The 22879-nt window shown below is 37.0% G+C and overlaps 1 protein-coding gene across 4 annotated transcripts; it reads right to left on the bottom strand.

Annotated features, from left to right (window-relative positions):
* Positions 1-1339: 1339 nt before the first annotated feature.
* LOC104246038 (pre-mRNA-splicing factor ATP-dependent RNA helicase DEAH1-like) lies at positions 1340-21752 on the bottom strand. Of its 4 annotated transcripts, none has more exons than XM_009801768.2 (27): positions 21666-21752; positions 20766-20865; positions 20534-20664; positions 20220-20423; positions 20023-20100; positions 19833-19919; positions 18844-18877; positions 18673-18727; positions 17040-17099; positions 16832-16903; positions 16145-16208; positions 14888-14967; positions 14683-14750; positions 14536-14593; positions 14241-14298; positions 14071-14139; positions 13423-13491; positions 13211-13300; positions 10727-10813; positions 10266-10381; positions 10112-10178; positions 8504-9550; positions 7266-7328; positions 6449-6673; positions 2593-2655; positions 2415-2487; positions 1340-1720 (listed from the first exon to the last, which is right to left on the bottom strand). In XM_009801768.2, exons 2-27 carry the CDS (start codon positions 20857-20859, stop codon positions 1677-1679), a joined length of 3156 nt encoding a protein of 1051 aa, XP_009800070.1. In that variant the 5' UTR covers positions 20860-20865; positions 21666-21752; the 3' UTR covers positions 1340-1676. The 4 variants fall into 4 exon arrangements, with proteins under 4 accessions (XP_009800070.1, XP_009800071.1, XP_009800072.1 ...); XM_009801769.2 differs by having other exon boundaries at positions 21595-21692; XM_009801770.2 differs by lacking the exon at positions 21666-21752 and adding an exon at positions 21401-21659.
* Between the last annotated feature and the right edge of the window lie 1127 nt (positions 21753-22879).

The following is a 22879-nucleotide window of genomic DNA, read 5'->3' on the forward strand; positions in this document are numbered from 1 at the left end:
TTCTATACTGGGAAACAAAGGAATTAAAAGTATAGAAAAGAAAGCTCATATTATTTGTAGATTTAACAAGGATGATTAAAATATCTCCAGGAAACCAAACAAAACAGTAGAGGGATGACAAAAGAAAAGCTTTCACCATCGAAAAGCTTAGATTTTGCATCTCATAAAGCTAGAAAAATAGACTTTAAGAGAGCGAAGCTAGATTGTAAATTAAGGGAGTGATGGGTCATGACGCTTAGCTTTGATGGAAGGATCATTGAAAATGAGGAGAGGAGACAACAATTGATGTATACGATCAATGAAGCTTTGCCCATCTCTTCAATCTTCATCTATATATGTTTATTAATGAACAAGACTTATGAAGCAAACATAAGGGTGGGAGACTTGGTAGTTGATATATCAAACTTCAGACGAGCTCTCGAACATAGTTGCCTACAATTTGTGGACAATTTGGACTAAGGAATTTGTTTGTCGGAATTGACATTTTATCTATAAAGAAGTTTAAAGATATTGTTTCGCGTTGTTATAACTGAGATATTCCTGCTTTTAGAGATAACAATCCATCTCATTAGAACTATGCGAGCTTGCATTGCTCAAGCTTTCTTTTTCAGTTGTTTCCTTAGTTTAGTGTAAAGGTCATTGAATGAATGAATCACTTTTATGCACAATGTGAATACAAATCAAAATTTATTATCTGTACAAAATGTGAATTGACATTTATAGATAAAATGTCAATCAAAATACAAAATGTGAATTGACATTTTATCTATAAAGAAGTTTAAAGATATTGTTTCGTGTTGTTATAACTAAGATATTCTTGCTTTTAGAGATAACAATTCATCTCCTTAGAAGTTAGAACTATGCGAGCTTGCAATGCTCAAGCTTTCTTTTTCAGTTGTTTCCTTAGTTTAGTGTAAAGGTCATTGAATGAATGAATCACTTTTATGCATAATGTGAATACAAATCAACACATCTATTTTTTCTGCGCTACCAAGCAAATATCTTCGTGAGCTTCTAAAGTAAGTACAAAGTGTAAGAAATTACAGTAAGACATCAAATGATTTATGTGGGAAGGGAATGATACCTTTATTGAATATGATTGACATTCGTCATTTTCAAAACTCACTTTTTTCTTTAATTGTTATTTTAGAATTTTTATACTCATTGATATGGGATACACACGCAATGCGTGTGCCCAAAAACTAGTCTTATATAAACAAAAGCAGTATAGGAATTAGAGGAGAGCTTTGTTGAATTTAAAGTACTAGCGCATGACAAGAATACTTTTCTTCTGTAATCGCCACTATTTTCTTTTGTTAACTCGGTCATAGCAAGCTCATCGTATAAAACAAATGGATTAACCACAATTTATATACTCCTACTACATAACTAATACACAGTATCAATCACTAAAAGGAGGTGCAGCTCATTAATCAGACAGTTGAGCTCCCTCATACAACAAATGCATCAAAAAGACGCACGCAGAGAAAATTACAGCCGTAAATTTACAAAAATCATCTACAAAATCATATATACAGTTATCTAGTCATCTCAGTTAATGTCCATGGACTTCTTCAGTTAGCAGAGTCCTGCCTAGCAGTATAATGAGCAGATTTTCATAGCATAAACCACTCTCTTGACAATGCTCTTTTCTTTTGCAAAAATAGGAGTTGATCCTAAGATGCAAGGCCACTTCCGCGAGGCATTTTCTTTGAGCTAGCTGCAGAAGGCATATAAACACAACAATATTATGTTATTCAAATAGAACAAATGGAACGACATCATAATTTTCCTGGAATGAAATCCGATTGCCAAACCTCCAAAAAAATATGATAATTAATGGCCTCAACATTAAATATTTTGGTCCTAATAGGCATCAAGCGGATGAGGATTATACTTTGGATATTTTGGCCCCTAATATGCATCAAGCAGATAAGTATTTTAAACTAAATAAAACTGTGTCTCCGCCTTCAGATGACTCCATTGCAAGCAAGGCTCGTTGGATCTAATTCTCTAATAAATGAAACTAGATGCAGCTTATAAGACATCCTTCCAGCAGTTGCATATGGCTGCCAAAAATAAGGGGTTTCATTTTACTTTTCTGCAGTCACACGCCACTTGAAGTTGAGACTACAGAAGGCAATGATAAAAAAAAAAATTATATGACCCCTTGTAAAAGTTTTTTTTTAAATTATGAAACAACAAGTGCAATCCTACCCTCCTCCGATGGAAATATCAATATTTTATTGAAAACAAAGCTGAATGCAACTAGTCCCTTGCCTAAAACCAAATGTTCATGTTGGATTGCAAGTCCCTCAACCAGGAGATGGGATGTAGTCTAGCTGTGAGACACCAATAAAGCAGCCAGACTAACAGAAACCGAAAATAATGCAAAAGAGAGTTAGAAAGCTTACCGTCTTCAACATCTTTCAACTGATAGTAGTGAGGAGCTATTTCTACAAGCCATTCGGGTTTCAGTTCAGTTGCCTGCCAGGAAAACCCTCAATTACAATCTCTGTGATGATTAAGCAAACGCAATAATAACCCTGCTACGAAACAAAAAGAAGAGAGATAAAGGAGAGGTGGACTAACCTGCCGCATGTACTCCTTAGTTGTCAGGACCAGCTCATGGTAGACAACCCATCTAGGGAGCACCTACAATATGCAAGAGCAAATGATTCTCATGAAGTTACTATCATCACTAAGGTTACATTATCTGTCTTGACAACTTAAAAATACAAAGCACAACAAACTGAGTGCATGCGATTTGAAAGCGTGGAAGGATTAAAATGAGAGGGGTGGGGGAGATAAGACCTCATTGGCTGGCTCAGTCATAATTAGCTAAACAACACACAGAAATACCAGTTGTCAGGGAAGAGCATCACAAGACTAATAAATCCATAAGAACGAAAAGGGCAGACTGCCTCTCTTTTCAACCTAAAAATACAAAGTAAACCATACTATGATCTTCCTTTGACAGAAGCTAGTTAGTAGTTACATACGGGCCACGGCTGAAGGATCGACATCATAAACAAGAGTTGAAGCTCCCGTTTGGCCATAGATTTTGACTTCATTTTTTCAAAAAAAAATTGAAAACATTGTTTGTTTATGAAATATAATCATGTTTTGGGAAAAATAATTTCAAAAAATTCCAAGATCCCAAAAAACTGGTTAGGGCAGTTTTTGGGTGAAAATTTTTCTTCCACTCACAAAACTTCAACTTTTCTTCAAATAAAATGCATGTCCAAAACCCCAATTTCAACTTTCAAAAAAGATTTTTCAACACAACTTCAAAAACTCTTTTTTCAAGTTCCAATCAAATCTATGCCCAAACGCTAGCGAAGATTCTTGGCATCAAACTCTTGGAAGGAAATGGTACTGAACATACCACAGATTCTCCAGTCAAGGTGCAGATCGAGGACCATTAACCCATCATGCTAGATGGTAGTGGAGGAAGAAGCACGCATGCCCCTTTCAGATTCGAGAACATGAGGCTGAGGATAAAGATCTCGTAAATAGAGTAGCGGTACTGGTGGAATTGGATTGCAGTCACAGGCACGCCATCATTCAAACTCGAAAAGAAGTTGAAAATGACGAAAGGACAGATACAGGTGTGGAATAGGGAGGATCTTGGAAGGGTAGAGGTGAAGAAGTGAGAGTTTATGAGTTGGTGGAAGTTGAGGGGAAAAGGGGATCGACGCTTCGTGGTTGGAGGAGACTGATACAAGATTCTTTCACAGGCAGCAGTGGTGAATAGGAGGCTAAACTTCAAGAGTCTTTGGAAGAGGATAGAGGGTTATATGAGGAGAGGAGATAAGAGGGGCGATAGCGCATGCTTGTATAAAGGTGAGGTGAGTTGGAAAGCTAAGTTTAAAAGGCAATAATTCCACCAAATAGGACATGATATGAGCACCAAAGGGTGTGGCCTAGAGGTCAATGGAGTGGGTGAAACCCATGAGGTCTCAGGTTCAAATCCTAGCGGAGGCAAAGAATACTAGGTGATTTCTTCCCATCTATCCAAGCCTTGGCGGATAGAGTTACCTAGTACATGTTGCTGGTGGAAGGTGGCAGGTACCCAATGGAATTAGCCGAGGTGCGCACAAGCTGGCCAGACCACCACGGTTATTAAAAAAAATAGGACATGATAAGAGGGAGTAGTTGGACAGGGAGATTGGGGAAGACGAGGTGAGGGAGGCAGCAGAGAATCGTGCAAGTACTATGGACTCCGGGCCAGATGGATTCATCCAGCGTCCTTCCAACAGCATTCGACAGTCAAAGCAAACGTTATGAAAACCATTGTTGCATTTTAGGCAGTGTTGTCAAGGGCGAAAAGCGTTAAAAAGCACTCCGGGTCTATCAAAGCTTTAAGTGCAAAGCGCAATTAAAATGTGGGTTTTAGTTTAAAAAGGCACAACGAAGCAAATATATATATATATATATATATATATATATATATATATAATGCAAAAAAAAGTAACAAATTTATTTTCATAATGATTTCCTTAACAATAAATATATATTTTTGCAATTATATTTGTTGTTTTGTTATCGCTCTATCAACATAGAATTTATGGGCAATGAGGTGCGTGCCTTGGTGCTTTGCCTACATTGAAGCGCGGCCTAAGTGGCAAAGTGCATACCCCTGAGCTTTTTTGAGCTTCGGGGCTTAAGCGCGCCTTAAATGAGCCTTTGCCAATACTGATTTTAAGAGACTCCAAATTGAAGAAGCCTCGACACATCCTTTAAAGTCATCATACCAAAAAAAGGAGCAATGAACACCAATCATTACATGCCGCCTATAAGTCCAGTGGGAGCATCAACAAGATAATCTCTAAAATGTTTTCCACTAGATCAAAGAAGGTGTTGGACAAGATAGAGTCAACGTCTCAGAATGTGTTCATGGATAGAAGACAAATCCTAGAAGCATCTTGGTAGCAAACGAAGTGGTCGATCCCAGAAGGAGGTAGGGAAGTCGAGAATCTTGTGCTAACTTAACCTTGAGAAGGCCTACAATCATGTGAATTGGGAGTTCCTGGATCTAAAATGTGAAGATATGACTCAGATAGGTGGAGAAAGGGATCAAGTTATGCATATCAGTCGTTAGATTCTCACTCCTAGTGAATGGGTGATTTTTGGAGCTCAAGGGCGTGAGAGAGGATGACCCATCATCCCCCATGCTATTCATCTTGAAACTCAAAGTGTTGGGTAAAAAAATGGATAGCTATGGCAAGTAGTTGCTTGAGGGACTTCTCTACCGCAATCCGGTACAAGATACAATGAAGGGTCACATCTCTTGTTTGCAGACAACACTTAAGTTTTCTGTGACACAGACATTAACCAAGGAGATAACTTTAGACAGGTTCCTATATGTTTCCAAACAGTGTCAGCCCTCAAGATCAACCTCAAGAAATGTGATAGCATTCTGATGGATGACGTTAACAATATTGAACATTTAGCACAAGTGTTGTGGTTGGAACTCTAAACTCTTCCAAGTTCCAATTACTTATCTGAGCTTACCCTTGGGTACTTCCAATAAAGTCAGCTCTATAGATTCCGGTAGCATCTCTACGTGCATTATCATTACTTCACGCAGTATCATAGGTAAATTGGAAATGCTTCAAAGGAACTTCCTACGGGACTCAGCAAATGGGACTAGATAGTTCCACTTAGACAGTTGGAATGAAAGATCTCCAAGTTTTCGGAAAGACCTTATTAGGAAAATGGTTATGATAATTCGTGATTAAGAAGCACGATATATGGAGAGAGGTGAAAAAAATAAAAGTACGCAAAAAGGGAGATGGAGGACCAAAAATACCAAACTCCCTTTTGGGTACGGAATGGGGAGGAATATTATGAATGAGTGGGAAGACTTCATCAGCAACATAACATTTTATGCTAGAGGATGAAAGTAAAATCAACTCTAGGAGTCATAGGTGGTGTGAAAAAAGAGACATTGAGACTCACATTCCCAACACTCAGGGGTTGTTTGGTTCAAACACAAGTTATACATTGAATATAATGTAGGAAGTAGTAATGCAGGGATTAATAATATGAAAATTAATAGTACATGGATTATTTCTTGTTGGATGTTTGGTTCATTGCACTAAAATTGGGTATACAAAGTATCATCTAAATTGTTTGTTTACTTTTTAAACTAAAAATAATGAATTTATAACTATAACCTTGGGTATTTGGTCTTCATAGGCTTTTAGAAAAAAGACAAAAGGTACTTTTGTCCTTTTGGTGCTTGTATCCATGTATAGCTTGTAGATGGATTAGTTATTCCATGTTGGTGGGATAAGATAATAGACCAATTGGTGTATAAAATAATACATGGATTAGTTATCCTAGATTTAACATCACAAGCAAACAATGTATTAGAGCTTCTTGTAACTTGCAACATCTTTTTCTACTTATTTTTCTATCTCTAAGTAAACAAAATCCTTACCTGTGCTAAACCTGAGCTGGGGTGAATGTGAACTGTCTGGGCATGTTTAACAGTTCGATAAGACCCATTCTTTTGTAGTTTTGCTGAGTGGGGGAAAAATCCTGATGTAATAGACTTCTTTATACCTTCCAAGTCATTAATATTTGAAGTCAACTCAATTTCCACCCTTTCCAGCAGGCCCTCCAATTGATCTCGGATATCCCTGGCTCTCTTCATGCTTCTGACCTAGAAAGTTAAAAGAACTTTTCATTAAACATTACAAGTAACAATGATGAATCAACAGTACTCATCACTTAAAGTTACAATCACTCCCCCCAAACCCCTTCCGTAAAAGTTGCAGTCCTGTCAGGGGAAATTCCCTCCCGTAGCCATGTCTGTGATACAACAATACAACAAGCCTCAAACACAATCAAATTGAGTTTGGTCATATGAATCCCCCTCCATGTCGCTCCACTTAAGCCCATCTTATTATAAAAATCTAGAGAATGGAAAAATATTAAGGGCCTTTTCTTTATTGTTAATAATAAGTGCCCTTTTTAGTTAAAGCCCCGTGGATAAAATGATCTTCTAATAACACTGGTGAAATTTAAAGAAAACATGGTAGCACTAAAATATTTTTGTAGCAACAGAATCATGATTCATAGCTAAATACAAATTTTATTGGGCTAGATGGCTTCCTTCAACAAGGAAAAGAAGAGGCTAACTCAGCGTAGAACAAGAATTTGAAACTAACCTGGATGCATTTTATTTAGCTATTAAATGTCTTTCATGAAAAAGAGGAGACTATCACAGCATAAAACAAGAATTTGATACTAACCTGGATGTAGTTCTCATAGCACCACTGTGTTGAGAAGTTTGTTTCCTTCCAGGAATTATAAACCTGAAGAACAACAGTAGACAAAGAAGAAAGCCATTTTTAGCATGCATCCAAGCTGCAAACTAGATTTTCTTTTCTTTATTTGAAGGTAGCCAGCTAAATTTCAAGTAAATAAATAATGATAGTGTGGGCTTTGTGGAGGGAAATCCTGAATCCTTTTAGTGTTCAATGGGTGATGCCAAGCACTGTAAAGGAAATGTTATGCAGCTGGGCCGGTTTCCGTAGAAGAAGAAAGCAAAAGGCGTGGAAGTTCGCCCCATTAGCTCTCATGTGGATAGTTTGGGGGGAGAGAAATAGGAGAGCTTTTGAGGGGATTGAGTCTCCTTTTTCACATCTTAAGAATAGTCTTTTATCTTTGATCGCTTTTTGGTGCACTCATATAGCCCCTACTTGTATAGAAGATTGGGCGTCTTTTGTAGAGAATCATGTTCTGATGTAAATTCTCTACTTTTTGGTATACTTCCTATATACGGGAGTTATCTCCCTTTTGATTAATACAATTTACATTATCAAATAATAATAATAATAATCCCTCCATTTCAATTTATGTGAACTCATTTGACTGGGCACGGAGTTTAAGAAAAGAGAGAAGACTTTTGAACTTGTGGTGTAAAATGAGGTACATATATTTTGTGTGGCTATAAATCATTGCATAAAGGTAAATTGTTTCCAAATAAGGAAAGGGGTCATTCTTTTTGGCACGGACCAAAAAGGAAATAGGTTCACATAAATTGAAACGGAGGGAGTAATAATAATAATAATGATAGTGTGTTAACATGGAATGACAATTATTTTGAAGTGTGATAAAGATATTGCATTTTCTTTAACATCCTACAGATGTACCCTCCCCCCTGACACCAAAAGAAATATATACCCGCATGGTAGCATTTAATTTCACCTGATCATATAAGACATTTCTTTATTCTGGTCATCAGAAAATTTGTCATGCCTACCTCCGACCCGAGAAAACTACCTCTTGGAGGCAAGTCCACCATATGGAAACTTGTTTCTACTTTGTCTCTACCCATTGGGGTGTACTTCAGAGGCAGGATTGACCAAGGGGAAGATACAAATATGAAGTAAGAAGATATGCAAAGCACATCATCATGCCACAAAAACCTATATTGACCAGGGATATGATTGTACCAAAACAGGTTTATTATCATTCAGCAACTAACCTTTAGCAACGCAATATGATCTCCCACATTGCCCATATGAAAGTTCATCCGTGCATTGTCCGCATGGACTTGTTTGTCCTTTGGACGATAGAAGATAGAATTCCCCACAGAAAGCATAGCAGCAATACTTATTATTTCATCAGAGCACTTGTACTTGTCAGAGGCAACAATCATCTTGGACAGCATCGGATCTAGAGGAAACTCGGCCATTCTTCTACCTACTTTTGTTAACTCACCAAGCTTATTAAGGGCACTAAGGGCAAAGAGCAGTTCCAGCGCTTTAAGTAGAGCTTCTGCTGGTGGGGGGTCCATGAAGTCAAAATTCAGCAAGTCATGAATCCCAAGGCTCTTGAGAGAGAGCACGACGTTTGCAAGGTTGGTCCTTTGTATTTCTGGGACTGTGTTATCTTCCAAATCATTCATGTAGTTATATGCAGTGTATAATCGAAAGCACTTCCCAGGACCAGTTCTTCCAGATCGACCAGCACGTTGGTTCGCAGACGCCTTCGATATAGGAGTGACCAGTAGTGACTCCATTCCTGTCCGAGGGTTGTAAGACTTCATCTTAGAGAATCCTGGATCAATAACATATTTAATCCCATCAATCGTCAATGATGTTTCAGCAATATTTGTAGCCAGGACAACCTTACGAGCCCCTTCAGGAGTGGGCTCAAATATCTTGGCCTGCAGTTCTGTTGGCAGGTTTGCATATATTGGGCAAATTATCAACTCAGCAATTTTTGTCCCCAGACCCTTTATCCGGTGCTTTATGATCTCCTCTGCTGTTTCAATCTCCTCCTGCCCAGTCAAAAAGATTAAGATATCACCATCACCAGGTGGCTGAGTTACATGGATCTGAAGAGCGGTGACTACTGCTGCATCCAAGTAATCGGCCTCTGGTGCTTTTGTGTAGTGTATCTCAACTGGAAACCGCCTTCCAGGAATTTTAAAAATTGGAGCACAGTCGAAATAATCACTGAACTTCTCTGCATCTAGAGTCGCACTTGAAATAAGCAACTTTAGATCAGGCCGAAATCGAGCAATATCCTGTGATAAAGTAAGTAGCTATATCAGCAACAAGAAGGTGATGGGATGCAGTTTCACACTCATGAATGTCACAATTGAAGGTCAAATAAGACCCGTGTAAAGTTGTTACTCCCCATCCTAGTTCACCAATCCATACAACCCCACCAGCTACCATAATATTATTAATCATTTGCTTGGAAACTAGGGAAGAAAAAACAACAGAGAACATTTTCTGTTGCATGTTTCCTTTGAAAGTATAAGAAAGTTGGGAAAAGTCCATTTCTTGCCTGGAGAATCAAAGTGAGAATTTTGGGGAGCCCAATGGAAAAGCCTTTCTATGAGGAGATTTTTTTTTCATTAAATTTTCTCCAGGTTTCTCTTCCTGAACTGTAGTGAAAATTAGGATATATCCAGTAACAAGAGTTTCTATCTAATTTCATGTATGCATGCTGCATTGACAAAACAAACAAGTAAAGAGTTCATAATGTCCATTTTTCAGTTCCCACACAAAGGGCAACTTCCAATTATGACCAAGAGTGAGCATCATATTAAGATTTAAAGGCTAGAATAGGGAGAACTTGCCTTAACCAAGCCAAACAAGATGTCAGTGGATAACGTTCTTTCGTGAGCCTCGTCGACCATGATGACACTGAAAAGCCAAATACTTGATTAGACAAATCAAAAGGCTTGGGAGTTTGGTAAGGATACCAATAAAATCATTTACTACAGCACAGACCTATAGCTTGCTAGATCAGGCTCACCAAGGAATTCTCTCAGCAACATCCCATCAGTCATATATTTCAGCAATGTTTTTTCGGAAGTGCAGTCTTCAAAGCGAATAGAGTAGCCAACCTGGACATGACAGATTCAATCATTACATGTTGGAAGCTGATGTAAAGATTGACGAAATATGTCAAGTCCTAAGGTACAAATATCATTTGAACAAGACAATGTCAAGAGATCACGCAAACAACTGAGCAGATAATAAATAAAAATCAGAAGCCTTTGATGTTCTCTGATGTACCAGAACTCGATTAGCAAAAATGTCTCAGTGCAAACACAATCAAGAGGAGTCTCGCTACAAACTACATGAGAACCAGCTTTCCTCTTTTTCAACTTTAACATATGCTAAATGAAGAGCAAACACATCATCTACAACTAATAGAAGTAAGAGCAAACATATCATCTGAAGCATACCTCGTGCCCAAGTTTCACTCCCATTTCTTGAGAAACACGTGCAGAAACACTCATTGCAGCAACTCGACGAGGTTGAGTACATCCAATCTGTGAGAAGCAAATATTAGTTTCAGCAACCATAAACCATATTTCTGATTCCAGTTTTACATCACTAAGAATAGGCGTTTAATGGCTTCAACCATTGGAGAATACATTGCCTTGACAATAAGATCACTGCCAAAAAGAATCACTACAAAATTTACGGTTCATGTTCAAAAACTTCGAGTTGCCTAAAAAATAAGGAATTGACAGAGGGCCTTGCTGTCCTACATTACAAGATTTCAGGCAGAAAGTCATGTAGGATTCATCTCCTAAAGACATGATTTAGGATAGCCAAATGTTCTGGCTTCCCTATTCCCTATTTGGGATTGCTGCAAGGGCAACAGAGAAAACCTCTTTAGGAAGTTCCTTCATTCTACCGCACCTTCAGTTGGCAGAGACACAGCCCATGAATATGTAGGTTCCATGCATTATTTTGACCAAGCTCAAAAGTAAGACAACAGTGAAAAGAAAGGGACACAGAATAAACACGCAACGAATCTGCAAAAGTAAGATGAGCCAAAAGATCTCTAAAGGTAGAAACACGACATGAGGAGTAAGAAAATGACCGGAGAAGTCCTCACAGAATCAACCGAAGTTAACATACCATACTGGCAGGACCCTTGAAAAATGCTCCTCCTACCTCAAGATAAAAAACTCTTCCCCAAATATTTATTCCCGTAGCAATATAGTGACAGACAATCCAATTAACTGAACTGCAAATAAGGTGACCATACAGTTATCACCACATTCGTAGACAGCTACAGAATGAGTACACAAGATACATGCAAGCCTTCAACAATTCATAAAAGCTATGTGGAAAGATTTCCAAAGGTCTTTGATCAAAGGAAGAGAGAGAGAGAAGTTCAACAATTCCTTAAAAAGTTGCTTGCTTCACATAGATTGTCCCAGCTTGCATTTGGTGGAATGAGAGAAACCAAAGATGCTTTGAAGATAAATACAGCTCTATCCAGAAACTGAAAATGCAATTTTTATCCCTTTTCCATTTTTGGTGTAAGCAAGAATACATGGAAGATCTAGAGTCTTTTGTTGAAGCTATAGGATCCTTGTAAGTAGTTTAAGGATTAATATATTCCTGTGGCCCTTTTGTAATTATGGATGACTATACTAGCTTTGGTGCAGTTATATATATACAACAAATGTTACCTTCTCAACAAAAAAAAAAGGAAGGGAGAGAGAGAGAGAGAGCACTCTCAAGAATTGCAGAAACAAGACCCACAAACCAAACCTAAAATAACAGAGAGCCCAACAGCAACAGCCAGAGTTTGAACTGAGAGGTTCTCAACATTTAGTATAAAAAGAGATAAGGAGGCCAATTGTAGCAAAGTTTGTTTTGAACTAAGATTGCCAACTCTTTGCTGGCTCCAACCATGTTCTTCCTACAAGGAAATGGAGCTGTATATGACAACATAACTTGCACTATGCTTGGACCAAGAAACACGGGTGGAGGGACTTGGTGATTCAAATCCATCATGGGGAGAATTTTATTATTTTCCTTAAGTGTTCGGCAATGCTGAAAAGGAAACAAGAAAACATATGTTCTCTTATTTCCATCCATTTTAATAAGGATTTACAAAGCATATGTGGAGGAGGTAGCTGATAAGAGAGAGGATAGTTTACCGAAAAATCTTGCGGCGTGCTTTTGCTGGGAAATGGTGTGAATACTCTCTGGGCATTGGAAAACTTTCAGGAAGAGTAAAACTCCACTAGAATGCTTATAAGGACTGCTACGCATAAGGACGTATCTATGGATAATCTGCAGCCAAGGGGGAGTTATACCTTGCAGTAGATGTTACATTTGTGAACAATCAACTGAGGCCATAAACCTTTACTTTCTGCATCACCCTCCAGTCAGTCAAATCTGGAGAATATTCCTTAATCATTTCGGAGTACAGTCGGCATCGCAAAGACCTTAAAGGATGCTATAAATAGCGGACGGGGATAAAGAGGTAGGAAGCGTATAAGAGCTTTATGAAGAAAACCTTTATGTACTCGGGGGAATCTAGAGAGAGAAACAATAGATACTTTGAATGAAATACAAAAGCAATACACTATGTCGAATTTAGATGCTAATTGACTTCTGGTTTGCTGGGGAAACTTAAAAAGTGTAAATGATTTCGACTAATTGGTGGACTTCTCGGACTCCTGAACTAAAGGGGAAGTCCTCTGAACTTTTGTAACTTCAGAACCTTCCTGGTGCTTATGTGAATAGTCCACAGTACTTATCAAAAAGGAGTTGTAAGATAGCATATCCCTCAATTAATTAGGCGTCATTCTCTTTTAGTTCCAGCCACTTCCCTTGGCATGGTAGTTAATGCTATCCCAGAAAACAGTCTCTGCCTCTTAAAAGAAACATCCTCCCTTCTAGATAAGAGACATCCATACCTTCCCGCGTTTGGTATACCCCGCCTCGTGTAGATACTGCGGTATCTGGGTGGTCTTCCCGGAACCCGTTTCTCCAACAATAACAAGAACCTGCAACAAGCAACAAATTTGTATATAGCGTCTACACAACAATTTAGTAAAAATTACATTATAACTAGCCTGAGACCACAACAAAAGAAAAGTAAAAACAAATGCAAAGCAACCAACCTAACCTGATGATCATTAACAGCTTGGAGCAAATCATCCCTGTAGGGATATATTGGTAGGGTCTTCCTATCCTCCTAAAGAATGCATACAGGAAAGACGATCAGCAAAAATGAGTTTCAATAATCGAACGCAACAAAATTGGAAGGTACAACCCATTGTCAATCTAGAAAAATGGTCTCAATAAAAACCTCGTAGTATAATAATGTGCAAAAGCCAGAGAGCAAAAGTGAAGAATTCTAACAGAAAAGACAAAACTTTGTATATGCAGACCTTCATTATCAACTCCTATCCGTTTATTCGTATACCACATTCCACGTGGGATAACTATCCCAGGTTAGCTAATCCCGAGATAAAACAATCAAAAGACAAAGATGCCCTTCCCCAAAGCTCTTCTCCCAAATTTTTTTAAGAAGGCCAAGGTTAAAACTGGAAACAAAATTTTTCCAAGTTTATCTAGTGGAAAACCAAACACGAGGTTTATATTATACCCTAAATCCCAATTTTAATGCAATGAACCGAATATCTACCACAAAACATGTTATTTAATCCACGTATTATAATCCTTACATTGTAATCCCGCTATAACTTGTTCACATACCAAACATCCATAAGTGCTAATTCTATTGCACAACATGATGCTGATAAATTGATACCTGAAGTTTTTCAAATGCTGATTTAGCCATAGACTTCTCTATTGACTCAGCGGGAGACTCTTGGTCAACCTGCGCACAAACCAAAGACGGCCTTAAACCAATGATCAAGAAATTAGCGAAAGGAGATTTAGCATAACAACATGTTGACAAGATTGAATAAGCAGACATACATTAACACCATCCATCACTGCTGCCTTTATGAACTCAATTTGGTCTTCAAAAACAAATCTGCACCAAAGTAGTTCTCGGGTTTGAATAATAAGATTTAGCTGGAAAACAAATACCTTCAGATCCTTGATACAGAAAAATCCACTAACTGTAAAGCACAGAAGCCAATTCTTCCATACCATCCTTTCTGTATGTACACATTGTACACTTACATGTGCGGGGTTATTCTTTTTTCTTTTTTTTTTTTTTTGGGGGGGGGGGGTGAGGGGGGGAGCAGGGAGAGAAACTAGAACTTACTGATAGTCCTCAGATGTGGGCTTTCTATTTTTTGACCCGAATTTAAGCGTTGCCTTCCCTGCATTGCGATGACTCCAGACTTAGAGACTAGAAAACTTCCTAAGTTCATCAAAAACTTGAGTATTGCAGCAGTGAATTGGAGATTACCAATCTGATGTTCTTCCCATGCTTCTTGTTCTGCAAAGGGGTTCATCTTTTCAGCAGCATCTGGATCCCTGGAAATGTCAAAACAGAATACAAGACCATATAAAAAATTTAATTAAAAAATTGACTTTCCAAGACCATATCGCACTTTTACGCATCTCCGTATGCTAGAACAACTGTTACGACTATCTTTCTCAATATAACTAACCTGTAACGCTCTGAAGCCACCGAAAATCTCTTTTCCTGATTTACACCACCTTCAAGATCATAGGCATCAGGCATCCTATACTGTATTTAGAATAAAACAACAATAAGTGATTTACATACAAGAACTGAGATAAACTGGAAAATGGAATAGAGTTCAAACTTAATCAACTTAATTTCCATGCCCGATTTCCAATATTTTTACAAATTTTTTTCCAATATTTTTACAATTGGTTTACATCTTCTTCAGATCAGTGGCCCTAGTAATATCGCATCAAACTCATTGTCCTTGATTTAGGCCTATCTGATGAATAATTTGGCACATTAAACATGGGATAAGAAAATAAACCAAGTAGAAAACAGTAATATAGGGCTTCCAGTAATTGCTAAAATTCTGATTACCGTGCACCCCCAACAAACATCCACTAGTTTGTTCAGAAAAGGTAAGAGCGAGAACAACATTTGATGTTTTTTCTTCCAGTTATTGATACTTTGTAAAAAGGACTTCTAAAAAAAGGTACAATCATGAGCATGAAAGGCCAAAGCTGGACAATGCCTAGGAGAACTGATGAGATGATGGCAAGTTGGACTGGCTCCAGGATAATTACAGGCCAAAAGAAGTGGTGGAACATTGTAAATTTGATGGACAATTTGGAAGGAAAGAAACTCTAGATCCTTTGAAGATGTGGCAAGCCCTGAACAAAGGATTAAGATGAACTGTATATTTTTGTTTTATTTTTGGTGTAAAGAAGCTCTTGTACGAGATGCAGAATCCCTAGTAGATCTCATTGGCTCCTTGTAGCTGTTACAAAATTGGTTTTTTGTCAATTTTGGGTCTTGTAACTTGTTACTCCTTAGCACAATCTTTGTGCTAGGGACTACTTTTATCAATATATTGGAATCTGTTAACTTTTCAAAAAAAAAAAAAGGTATAATCATCCACTATTTCAACTATGGACGGAACATATAATTCACACAACAAATCTAGGAGAAGATTGAAGAAATAATACTGGCGATAGAACAAAAACGAGTCTTCACAAAAGGAAGGTTAGGACAAGGAAGGATCACTGGCAGTAATGACCTAGACATCATTTTTTCTTTCTACTTTTTATTCATATGTTGTGGGGGAGGGAAAGAGAAGGAGATGCCAGGAACTATGACAAGGAAGAAATCAAAGCAGTAAATGCTACAGACAATAAAAAATAATGTATCACATCAAAAAATGTTCTTGGAAGCGATAAATATTTAGAATATCGATTACCTCGCCTAGGTCATCGGTGTCTTCTGATCGCTTCTTAACTAGTTCATATATCTGTTTTTTATAGCTGCAAAATTGCAAAGGTCCTGAGCACACAATAGCATATGCACATATAAAGCAATCCCGCATTCAATCAAAGTCTACTTAAGAGAATGTTAGACCAAAAACTAAAAAAGGCAAATGCAAAAAGGCACTAATTCCACGTTCACAAGAATTCATTTAGTACTCATCAGTATCTTCACATGATAAGGGAATGATGAAATTATATCACATTGAGTGATAGCTGGAATCCGTATATTATCACAACCATTGAACAAGTAGTCAGATAAATCAAGTGACAACAGATGAGAAACATGGGATGACTTCACGTCAACTAGAAGTAGGACTTCCACCAAAGCAGGAAAGACAAGGCATGTAAAACCCATTTACATAAGCTACTAAAAGAGAATGATAAACACAAACCACTATGGGATTCAAAATTTTGGTAAGCTGGAAAATAGTAGATGCACTCCACATCATGCAATCTCTGAATAGCAAGAATAAGTCTTCAAATAAACAAGTGCCACTGAGTGAGTTCAGTATGGAATCAATTGCAATGAAGAAACCAGATGAATTAGGAAAAGCAATCTTATATTAAGAATTATTACAGAATAAGCATCAAAACAAAGCAGGGGAAGTATATTTCCTTGCCTTAATTCACGTTGCTCCGCTTCTGTCAGCTTCACTCCCTCAAACAGGTATTGCTCATCCTCTATATCGTCTCTGGAAAACCACAAACATGGTTATACATTGACTACTTACCAGAATGAAATAATTTAAGATTATATAACATAGGAAAACGTAATTTACTTCCATACAATAAGTGACTGTAAACTATAATACCCAATCATCTAAATACCTTAGTTCCTCTAGCTTCTTCTGCTCCCTCTTCTTTAAATATTCTCGTCTCGAAACCTTCCTGGATCAGAGTGAAATTGGGACGTGAGTCTGTAAATTATCTGTGAATGCCAGCTTAACAGCCCAATACTCAATGTGCAAAATAACAAGGATCGGCGGCCAGCTAAAGAGCCAAATACTTAATGTGCAAAATAATAAGTATTGGCATGTGATATTTTTTAAAGCTTAGGAAGATATTCTGAGATTGCCCGAACAAATTGTTCACACAAGTAAATTTGTTTCCAATTTCTGCCCTAAATCCTTCACATAGTAATAGCAAATCCGGCTACTGAGGCCTATAATTCAACATTGTCCTTCATGGAGGCCCAGATGCAAAGATACAGTACCTCATCCCAAAATTGGACCGTCCATTTTAAATTGTACATAACAGAAGCCCCCAACCCCAAAACCTCTTTCACCCTTCTCCCAAATCCCACAAGAAAAAGAAAAAGAATAAAACATACATAAGCATAGTAAAGGAAAACTAAGTATCGAATGCAATGCACTAGAAAATTAATGTGCACAAAGCCATTCAATCTTACAAAAGATCAGTCTTTCACCAAAACCTTGTTAGACATTAACACCCAAGTGCTTCTCAATTTTATTTTATTTTTTTGAAACAGAAATGATAAGGATGACGAATAAGTTCTTCTCAATTACATACCCAATCAATCCTAGAAAGGATGAATAGAAACATAGCTTTCTAGTCCAAATGCCACAATGCGCCTTTTTTCTGTCACTAGTACTATCTCCTCTCAACTCTGAAGTGGTGTTCTCTGGCACAGGTCACAGTGAATGCACAAACCACTGTTGCATTGCAAATTCAAATATGGACTCTCACGTCTTGATGTTCAACATTTTATGGGTATTAAAAAGGACAGTAGATGAAACAACCACGAGTTGGAGACTATAGAAGATTGAATAGAAAGAAAAGCTGCTTGAAGAACACCATCATATCTTTAACTTGTTTAGAATGAAGTATGAGAATATCCAGACAGATGTATTCCATATTAAAAGAGCTTGATGCTCCACTTATACTTTTCATGCAAACTAGATGCTGATTTGACAAATGACTTGGTCAAACCATGTCCCCAATCTGTACATACTTATCGCGTTGTCTTTTATCTGAAAGCAGATTAGCCTGAATCGAAATTTAACTTATATACTGCAGATCTATCAAGTTTCTCCTTCTTCTTTAAGAGTGGATTACTCAATAAGCGGGAAAAAATGACATCCAAGCAACAAAAGATCCAAAAGCTCCAATTCATGTCCCTTGCCACTTTATCTACCAACAAGCAAACTGATGTTTTCCTAAGTCCAATTTCATCTGCTTCCCTTCTTTTCTTCTTCTTTTTTTTTTTTTTTTTTGGGGGGGGGGGGGGGGGTTCAAGTACCTTCTTAAAACTATTAACATAGTACTACAGGTAAAAGTGACACACCAACTTCAATTAGCTCCTTTGAACAAAATAGATAAGTAAATGAACTTCAAATAGAAGAGGTATTGCAAGTTCAGGATGGATTGACGTGGTTACTAGAAGATTTTGTGAGATGCAAGATAATACTAGAATACTGAACTAGTTTGTATGGTGACTAACCTTAAAGCTCCAATGTCATCTCGCTCCAACGCATCAGACCTCCTGATTGCCTCTTCTGTCATTTATTCATGTATATATGAGCTCATTTGCATTAATTCTCATTTTTTCTACTGAAGGATAAGAAAAATAAACAGATACATGTACAGCAGGAACTGTATCTATAGTAAGTACCTTCCTCCTTCCTTGTTAATTTTGGCTCTGCCAACTGTTAACGAAGACAAAAATACCACAGTAGTATTAAAACGAAGAAAGATGAAACTGAATACCATCAGCGCACAAGAAATAAGTCTGACCTCCAGTAGTAGACACAGGATGAAATCATATTCAATAATTTCAACAAAAGATATTATTGGATATGAAGAAAAGAGCAACTATTTGTTCTATAAGCTAAAGAGCAACTAATCAAGAGAGACATTCAAATATACAGGTTATATCAATGCACAAACACAATCAAAGAATAAGCTCATTTATTCATGTATGAGCTCATTTGCACAAATTCTCATTTTTTCTACTGAAGAATAAGAAAAATAAACAAATACATGAATAAATGAGCTCATGTAAAAGCTAGCAAAATGACACAGAAAATCCTCGAGCATGCATGCCACATTTTTTCAATTTTAAAATTAAAAGAGCAACATTTTTTTTATGAAGAAAAGAGCAACTATTTTTTCTATAAGGTAAAGAGCAACCAATCAAGAGAGACATTCAAATATATAGGTTATATCAATGTACAAACACAATCAAAGAATGTGATGCTCAGACCGGGAACCTAATAGAAGGTGTATATGAGCAAATAGAACACAGAAGATCCAAGCGCATATGTGCCTCAGTTTTAAACTTTCAAATTAACAGCAACTAAACCAACAAAAACTTAAATAAAAGCTTCATCGAAAATTGTCGGTTTCAAATGCATTAAAAGATAGTCAAATCCACAAGACTACTCCATTAGATTCGCATTTGTACGGGACCAATCTTTCATTGCCTAGAGTGCATCCATGCTTCAATTTTACAACTCTGAAAACAGAAGAATTAATAGATTGATTTACCAATAACTCAAACATACCTTTCCACCCAAACCAACCTGACAGCGAATTCAAATCATAAAAGCACTGCATGCTAGCTAAGCACACGGAGGTTCAAACGATGATAAAATTGCTCACCTTTCTAGTTCCAGCAGCATCTCGCTCTCTGAGATGTCGTTCCAACTCCTCCCTCTCCTTTTGGTCCCGTAGTATTTCTTCTTCTGACTACGACAGCAAAACATGCAAGTAATATCAAATGGTTCGGGAGTTCTGAGTATGGAGAAGGTGAACACGCAAAAAAGTTGAAAGAATAGACCATAAGCTGTACCTCAGAGTCGTCACGGTCATCTTCATCTAGGGAAGTTCGTCTCCTAACCCGTCTTTCATCGCCCACATTCCTAACTACCTGCACCATCATATTTAGTCGATAGAAGGAAACCTGTTAATACAACAAGCACTATCGGAGCAGCTTACCATCAGAAACAAAACCGAATTCTATCAAGAAGAAGAGTATAAGCACTATGCCTCGTCGTCTTCGTCTTCGTCTTCATGGGTCTCAACCCTCTTCCTGAACTTCTTCTGATGGGTATCCTCTTTCCTAGTCTGAGAGGACACAGAATTACTTTCACTACCAACATTATTGTCATCATCATCATCAGCCTCCAGAAGCGTGTAGGTTTTTTGCTTCCTCACCAACTTTGCAGCCTCCCTTTCTTGTTGTAAATAAAGCTGGTGCAACAAGAAATACCGAATGTTAAGAGATAAAGCGCAATGTTTCACCAAAAGAATCCTCACTAGTCAAACCCTGTGAACTAACTGAAATTGTAAGAAATTCTAACATTTGGCTCTGTCGTCTTGCGCTCAACTCTAGAAAAAATTTCTTGAGCAAACACCCTTGTTTCACCCGAGGATGACATTCCCATATCTACGAGCTGATTAATCAGATCAGAAGGTGATGAAGCTTTCTTAGCTGCATTGAAGTGATATTATGAACAATGTTGCCACAACAATTTAACATCAGAATGTAGGTACTCTAATCAAAGTTTATTAAAATATAAGAAGAGGACTTACAAAGAGTAAGAACATAAGTAACAACTGTGGGCTGTGAGTACCCCAAAAGAGACATCAATTTGTCTGAAACCCACCTCCTCAGATCAGACCCCATCTTTAACTGCATTAAACAGCAAAATACATAAAATGAAAGATAGATTTAAAATGCATTTGGGTGTCAAAATTGCTAGAGTTCCTGCCCTCAATCACACAAATCTAGCATATGGATTAGTTACATTGTAAGGCAGTTGATTATGTTTTATACAAAACATATAGTAATATACTTTTCTCTATCGAATAAAATCATCAGTTGATTCTTCTCACTCACCGAAATACAGTAAATCAAATACTTCCAACAATTGAAACAGAAATAAACTGAGACTTGACAAACTATAACATTACATCATTCATATTGCACAGATTCTTCACCCATGATGTTTTAACCTACCATGCTATGTGACCCACCTCAAAAGAAATAACCATCATACCAGATATCAATTCACAAGGTAAATCGAAACAACCTTATCAGGTTAAAGTACTACTCCAAAGAATAAGCATGGTTTTTGTCGTTGCGTACAACATTTCAATAAGAATGCAATAAAACAATTCAATGAACAACAGTGATTGGTTATCACGCAAAAACCAAGGAAAAGTACCAGTAAAGTGAGGCCTACAAAATCAAGGACCTAGCCCTTGAAAAATATACTAATCGTTTACAACACAACACAATACAACAGAAGATCCACAAGGTTGTTCAAACCCTAGGTCAAAAAATCAAAAGGATTGACAAGAGAAGAAACCAATAACAAGTGTCAACTCAAATTTTTAAACCCTCTATTTCAGAACCTACGTCGAAATCTCAAATTCAACATAAGTGAGAGAGAGGGGAGGGGAAGGGGGTGGAGTTCCGTTGAAGCTCACTGATAACTTTGCGGCTTGTAATTTTTGAAGTTCCGTCAAATGTTAGCGCTTCCCGTTTGGGAGTTCTTTCTGGAGATTTTAATTTTGTACTCCCTCTTTATTTGATTTTTTTTGATCGCACATATTAACAAATTCTACCTTTTAACATTAATTATATTTATTTATTTGAAATATAACAAATACTTGAAGACTATTTACTCGCAGAGTAACTTAGAAAAAATCCAATATTATGGATCATAAAAAAGGACCAAAATATCAATTAAAATGAACCGGAGAGAATAATACTTATTTTTATTACAATTTTAATACATAAGCTTGCATTATAATTTACTTAAGTTTTAAATTTTTGATTTGGAGGTTTCACTTTTATCATAACATAGATTATTCGGTACCTGATTACGCCCTTATTAGTAACATATAGTATTATTTTGCATCAGTTGTAACAAATCACAATTTATGATGCCAATCCAAGTTTATTCGGAAGGCACTAACATATAATCACCTACTACTAAATTCAAATATAAGATAATGCACAAGCTACCAAATGCCATCTAGTATAGAATATTTCCCACGTATTGAAGGACAATAAATGAATGATATGAACGATACCAACATGAAAATGTTTTAACCGACAACGATGATTGATCAACAACATTCATATATAACAATATTTTTCGCTAAAAAAAACATGTCTATGGTAAAAAAAACAATAGGAAAAGTATTAGAGTTATTACTAGATAGATTGCTCGTGATTAAATAAGATGTTTCTAATTCAAAATCAGCAAGGAATAAAAATTAAACAAAAAACTTGCCGTAAAATGTTCATCACGCGGCTAAACTATAAAGAGCTCCTTGAAGCATTGCATAAGGACATACCAAGAAGCTATAAACATATTATAGACTAGGGGTGTTCAAACCGAACCGGAAAATCGCACCAAATCGAAAAACCAAACTAAACCGATTAAAACACCCGACTAGGTTTGGTTTGACTTGGTTTGGTATTGAGTAAAAAAATCCGAACCAAACCGACATATAAATTTATAAATATTATTTATATTTTTAAGACTTTATAGTGAATTTTCTTTAGAAAATGTAGAAATATTTGGAATTCTCTTATGTATTAACCTTGAAAGCGTAAACTAACAAAAACTTATTGTTAGACGGATAAGAAAATAACTATCATGTGTTACTAAAAAAATTCTCCCATTAGAATA

The sequence above is a fragment of the Nicotiana sylvestris genome, chromosome 3 (genome assembly GCF_000393655.2).
Source record: "Nicotiana sylvestris chromosome 3, ASM39365v2, whole genome shotgun sequence".
In the NCBI taxonomy this organism is placed as follows: Eukaryota; Viridiplantae; Streptophyta; class Magnoliopsida; order Solanales; family Solanaceae; genus Nicotiana; species Nicotiana sylvestris.

Bases quoted from the DNA above. Each gene is read 5' to 3' on its own strand.
- LOC104246038 (XM_009801768.2), bottom strand. From the start codon at position 20,859: ATGGGGTCTGATCTGAGGAGGTGGGTTTCAGACAAATTGATGTCTCTT. The intron at 20,101-20,219 runs GCATAGTGCTTA...ATGATGGTGCAG, and splicing joins ACGAAGACGAAGACGACGAG to GTAGTTAGGAATGTGGGCGA. The intron at 14,594-14,682 runs GTAATCTCCAAT...ATCGCAATGCAG, and splicing joins ATGGGAAGAACATCAGATTG to GGAAGGCAACGCTTAAATTC.